The 5465-nt window shown below is 48.8% G+C and overlaps 1 protein-coding gene across 1 annotated transcript in view; it reads left to right on the forward strand.

Annotated features, from left to right (window-relative positions):
* med23 (mediator complex subunit 23) overlaps nucleotides 1-5465 on the forward strand; it is a 49474-nt gene that overhangs the window by 41915 nt on the left and 2094 nt on the right. Inside the window, exons 28-29 of the mRNA XM_066658889.1 lie at nucleotides 2299-2419; nucleotides 4794-4925. Of these exons, the coding sequence (XP_066514986.1) occupies nucleotides 2299-2419; nucleotides 4794-4925 (253 nt within the window). The remainder of the gene's footprint in view (nucleotides 1-2298; nucleotides 2420-4793; nucleotides 4926-5465) is intronic.

The following is a 5465-nucleotide window of genomic DNA, read 5'->3' on the forward strand; positions in this document are numbered from 1 at the left end:
TTTGTTTTGATGCGCCTGCCACAGCTGTCCAACAGTGACATATTCCACATCGCTGGGCCTCTGCTGTCAGCAGGAGTGTGTGTGTGTGTGTGTGTGAGAGGAGAACTAGAGAAACTGTGTGGAATGAAACAGTAGAACTCTCTTTATCTTTTATTAAAGTTATTATTCCATATACGTGCTGTAAACTATTTATAAAATATTTATAAAACACACACATGCACGCACATTATTCTTATGTATGACCTCATGTAACGTATGAAAAGGGGTGTGTGTGTGTGTGTGTGTGTGTGTGTGTGTGTGTGTGTGTGTGTGTGTGTGTGTGTGTGCGTGAGATTCTCGAATGTTTCAAGAAGAGACATTTAACTCAGGCTGTTACTCAAGCATTGGAGTGTCTTTGCTGTGTATGATGACATTTCTGTCTCACACACTCAGAGAGAGAGAGAGAGAATGAGGGAAGAGAGAGAGAGAGCGAGAATGAGGGGAGAGAGTGAGAATGAGGGGAGAGAGAGAGAGAGTGAGAATGAGGGGAGAGAGAGTGAGAATGAGGGGAGAGAGAGTGAGAATGAGGGGAGAGAGAGGTAGAGCAAGAATGAGGGGAGAGAGAGGGAGAGCGAGAATGAGGGGAGAGAGAGGGAGAGCGAGAATGAGGTGAGAGAGAGAGTGAGAATGAGGGGAGAGAGAGAGAGCGAGAATGAGGGGAGAGAGTGAGAATGAGAGGAGAGAGAGAGAGAGTGAGAATGAGGGGAGAGAGAGTGAGAATGAGGGGAGAGAGAGTGAGAATGAGGGGAGAGAGAGGTAGAGCAAGAATGAGGGGAGAGAGAGGGAGAGCGAGAATGAGGGGAGAGAGAGGGAGAGCGAGAATGAGGTGAGAGAGAGAGTGAGAATGAGGGGAGAGAGAGAGAGCGAGAATGAGGAGAGAGAGCGAGAATGAGGGGAGAGGGAGAGAGAGCGAGAATGAGGGGAGAGAGAGAGAGAGAGCGAGAATGAGGGGAGAGAGAGAGAGAGAGCGAGAATGAGGGGAGAGAGAGAGAGAGAGCGAGAATGAAGGGAGAGAGAGTGAGAATGAGGGGAGAGAGAGGTAGAGCAAGAATGAGGGGAGAGAGAGGGAGAGCGAGAATGAGGGGAGAGAGAGGGAGAGCGAGAATGAGGTGAGAGAGAGTGAGAATGAGGGGAGAGAGAGAGAGCGAGAATGAGGGGAGAGAGTGAGAATGAGGGGAGAGAGAGAGAGAGAGCGAGAATGAAGGGAGAGAGAGTGAGAATGAGGGGAGAGAGAGGTAGAGCAAGAATGAGGGGAGAGAGAGGGAGAGCGAGAATGAGGGGAGAGAGAGGGAGAGCGAGAATGAGGTGAGAGAGGGAGAGCGAGAATGAGGTGAGAGAGAGAGTGAGAATGAGGGGAGAGAGAGAGAGCGAGAATGAGGGGAGAGAGCGAGAATGAGGAGAGAGAGCGAGAATGAGGGGAGAGAGAGAGAGCGAGAATGAGGGGAGAGAGAGAGAGAGAGTGAGAATGAGGGGAGAGAGAGAGAGAGAGTGAGAATGAGGGGAGAGAGAGTGAGAATGAGGGGAGAGAGAGGTAGAGCGAGAATGAAGGGAGAGAGAGTGAGAATGAGGGGAGAGAGAGGGAGAGCGAGAATGAGGGGAGAGAGAGGGAGAGCGAGAATGAGGTGAGAGAGAGAGTGAGAATGAGAATGAGGGGAAAGAGAGAGGAGGGAGAGAGAGAGTGAGTGAGGGGAGAGGGAGAGAGAGAGAGAGAGAGAGAGAGTGAGCACTAGAGAACTGACATTAAAGAATGTGTTCTAAAGTTGTTTCCTATAACCTCATACAACTGATGCAATCCAAAGCTGACAGTAGCAATGTAGCTCTCTCTCTCTCTCTCTCTCTCTCTCCCTCTCTCTCTCTACAGTATATATGTAATCTGTCCTGTCATGTTTCCGTGAAGTCTGAAAGGTCTCTGACCCGGGGCTTCTGCGGTTTGTGTAGAAATGGTTCAGACTCATGGCCAACGCAGTGCTCAGAACCCAGGGGACTGAGATCAGCTGTTTTACCACACGCAGAAAACACAGTGAGGATATAGGGGTGTGTTCATAAAATCACCTAAATCCACCTGAAAGCCCTGGAGGAGGCACTGTGTTTGTGTTTATACTTTTATAGTTGTCTGCTGAGCTCTAATCCTTTCTCCAAACCTGACAGCTTGAAAAGAGCATGAAGAAGACGTCACTCAGAAGGCTATGTGTTGAGTGTTTTGAGCCTGAAATGTCAGTGCATTTTTACACCACTGGTAAATTGTTTATCACTTCTCAGGTTCCTGTCTGAGGTTCTGAAGCCTCTGGTGAAGACTGAGTTCCAGCTTCTCTACATCTACCACCTGGTGGGACCTTTCTTACAGCGGTTTCAACAGGAGAGAACACGCTGCATGCTGGAGGTACACACACACACACACACACACACACACACACATTCCCACAAAGGGATCATAACGAAGTCTGTAAACTACACTTTTTCATGAATTTCTCTCATTTAAAGGGGGTATTATGAAAAACCTTGGAGACTAGAATGGCCCCGCCCCCTCGTCTGAGTCTGTCCAATCACAGCGCTGGACCCGTGTTTATGTGAGAGCGCAGAGACGAGGTTAAACTCAGCAAACGAGCGCGGAGAAATAAGAGCACTGAGTAAAAAGGGGGAGGGGGGGGGGGGGGAGGGGGGGGGGGAGGGGGGGGGGGGGGGGGGGGGAGGGGGGGGGAGAGAACAGAGTGAAAACGGAGAAATAAGAGCACTGAGTAAAAACGGAGAAGAGAACAGAGTGAAAACGGAGAAATAAGAGCACTGAGTAAAAACGGAGAAATAAAAGCACTGAGTGAAAACGGAGAAGAAAGAGCACTGAGTGAAAACGGAGAAGAAAGAGAACAGAGTGAAAACAGAGAAATAAGAGCACTGAGTAAAAACGGAGAAATAAGAGCACTGAGTAAAAACGGAGAAATAGGAGCACTGATTAAAAACGGAGAAATAAGAGCACTGAGTAAAAACGGAGAAATAAGAGAACAGAGTAAAAACGGAGAAATAAGAGCACTGAGTAAAAACGGAGAAATAAGAGCACTGAGTAAAAACGGAGAAATAAGAGAACTGAGTAAAAACGGAGAAATAAGAGAACAGAGTAAAAACGGAGAAATAAGAGAACAGAGTAAAAACGGAGAAGAAAGAGAACAGAGTGAAAACGGAGAAATAAGAGCACTGAGTAAAAACAGAGAAATAAGAGCACTGAGTAAAAACGGAGAAGAAAGAGAACAGAGTGAAAACGGAGAAATAAGGGCACTGAGTAAAAACGGAGAAATAAGAGCACTGAGTGAAAACGGAGAAATAAGAGCACTGAGTGAAAACGGAGAAATAAGAGCACTGAGTAAAAACGGAGAAGAAAGAGAACAGAGTGAAAACGGCTAAAAACCAGAGCTTCTGCTCCTCGCTCCTCACTGCTGTGCGCTCGGGGTCGGGGGTGAACAGCGAGCAGCTCGTTATCATTTAAAGGAACAGGTGCTGAAAGCGGGCGTTCTGAACAGGGGCTGTTTACACAGGGGGAGAACACTGCTGTGGGGCTTTCGTTAAGTCTCTGAAACGGTCACAGTTTGGATCTGTGGCATTTCCAGTCGGAGGAAACCTGGAAGTCGTGCGGAGCGGGATTTTCTCGGTTAAAGAGATAATCTGAGTTTTGGACAGGGCTCGGTTTGCAGGCAGCTGAATGATTACGGGATTTACTCTGCGCCGTGAGGAAGCTCTTTCACTCACAGCCAGTTACTGAGAAGCTGTCACACGTCATCCACCTCCATCACACTCTCTCTGTTTGGGATATAATTGCCCCGACACCTCCGCCGCTCCTGGCTTTTTATTCTCTGGCAGCGCACCGGGCCACTGCAGACTGGTTTATTCCATTCAGCCCGTGGTTTTGTTCCGATAATTACATTACTCCGACACGTCCTGGCTCTCTGTTTCTGCTGGGATTGCGGTGTAGCGCCGCCGAGCTCAGGCCTGAACGCTGGAACTGTGTTCCCCTGCAGCCAGAACACAGCTGTATGGAAATTCCTCTATTCAAACACACACACACACAGTCTTGTATTCGTGAATGGTGGTGACTTTACATAGACTTCCATTCATTTTGTGGAGTCTTGTTGTTATTTTTTCTTGCGTAACACAAGCGTAAACTTGACCCTGAACATGTCTTCTCTTTAAAATATAACCTGGGGACACACAGCCTACTTACACACTCACATTGTGGGGACTTGCCTTTCTTGTGGCAACCAGGATCACAGGTCCCCACAATGTGAGTGTGTAAGCAGGTTTTCACCACAGGTAATATATTCCTAGTACACACACACACACACACACACACACACACACACACAGAAAGTGTCCTTTACATTCAGCAAGCCACAGAATCAGTGTCACCTCCACTTTCATCTAATCACCCATCCCCCACTCTTTCTCTCTCTCCCTCTCTCCCCCTTTTTCTCTCTCTCTCTCCCCCCTCTCTGTCTCTCTCTCTCTCCCTCTCTTCCCCTTTTTCTCTCTCTCTCTCCCTCTCTGTCTCTCTCCCTCTCTCTCTGTTTCTCTCTCAATCTCTCTCTCTCCCCTTGTCTCTCTCTCTCACTTGCTCTCCCCTTCTCTCTCTCTCTCACTCGCTCTCCCCTTCTCTCTCTCTCACTCGCTCTCCCCTCTCTCTCTCCCCCCTCTCACTCGCTCTCCCCTCTCTCTCTCCCCTCTCTCTCTCTCTCTCTCTCTCTCTCTCTCTCTCCCCCTCTCTCTCTTAGATTGGAGTGGCGTTCTATGAGATGCTGCAGGCTGTAGACCTCCAAAGTAAACACCTGGCCTTCATGGACCCCATCTGCGACTTTCTCTACCACATGAAATACATGTTCACAGGGGACAGCATCAAAGATCAGGTGACTAACACACACACACACACACACACACTTAATTAAGCACGTCCCTGTCCTGTCCTGTCGTCCCTCTGTCCGTCCACAAGTCCCTGTGAGTGTTCATAATTGTGCGTTTGTGAGTGTGCATCACAAATCTGAAATATCTTCCTCCACCCCACGTAGTGCACAGTGTGGGTCATACACTAACGGTCTCTATTCAGTGTTCTAGTCTGTGAAGTGCACTATGTAGGGAGGAGGGCGCTGTTTGGGACACAGTGTACTTTACCTGTGATATCAGGGAACAGACTAACCCCCTCCTCCTCACACACACTCTGTGACGTCCAAACCGACGTGTGAGGAAACCTCTGGCGGTGATTGAGCTGCTGTGAGAAGTGTTGGAGTTTATAATCTCTCCTCGTCTTCTCCCCCACGTTCCTCCGAGCGTGGAGCAGTCACAGTGAGGAGAGGAGGTGTGTGTCACCCTGGGGTGTGGGAGGCAGGTTACTTACTGATGCAGAAGCCTACGTTGGCCTTTACTCTCCTGTGTAATCTGATAGAGTGTGT

Source organism: Hoplias malabaricus, unplaced genomic scaffold (assembly GCF_029633855.1).
Source record: "Hoplias malabaricus isolate fHopMal1 unplaced genomic scaffold, fHopMal1.hap1 scaffold_70, whole genome shotgun sequence".
NCBI lineage: Eukaryota > Metazoa > Chordata > Actinopteri > Characiformes > Erythrinidae > Hoplias > Hoplias malabaricus.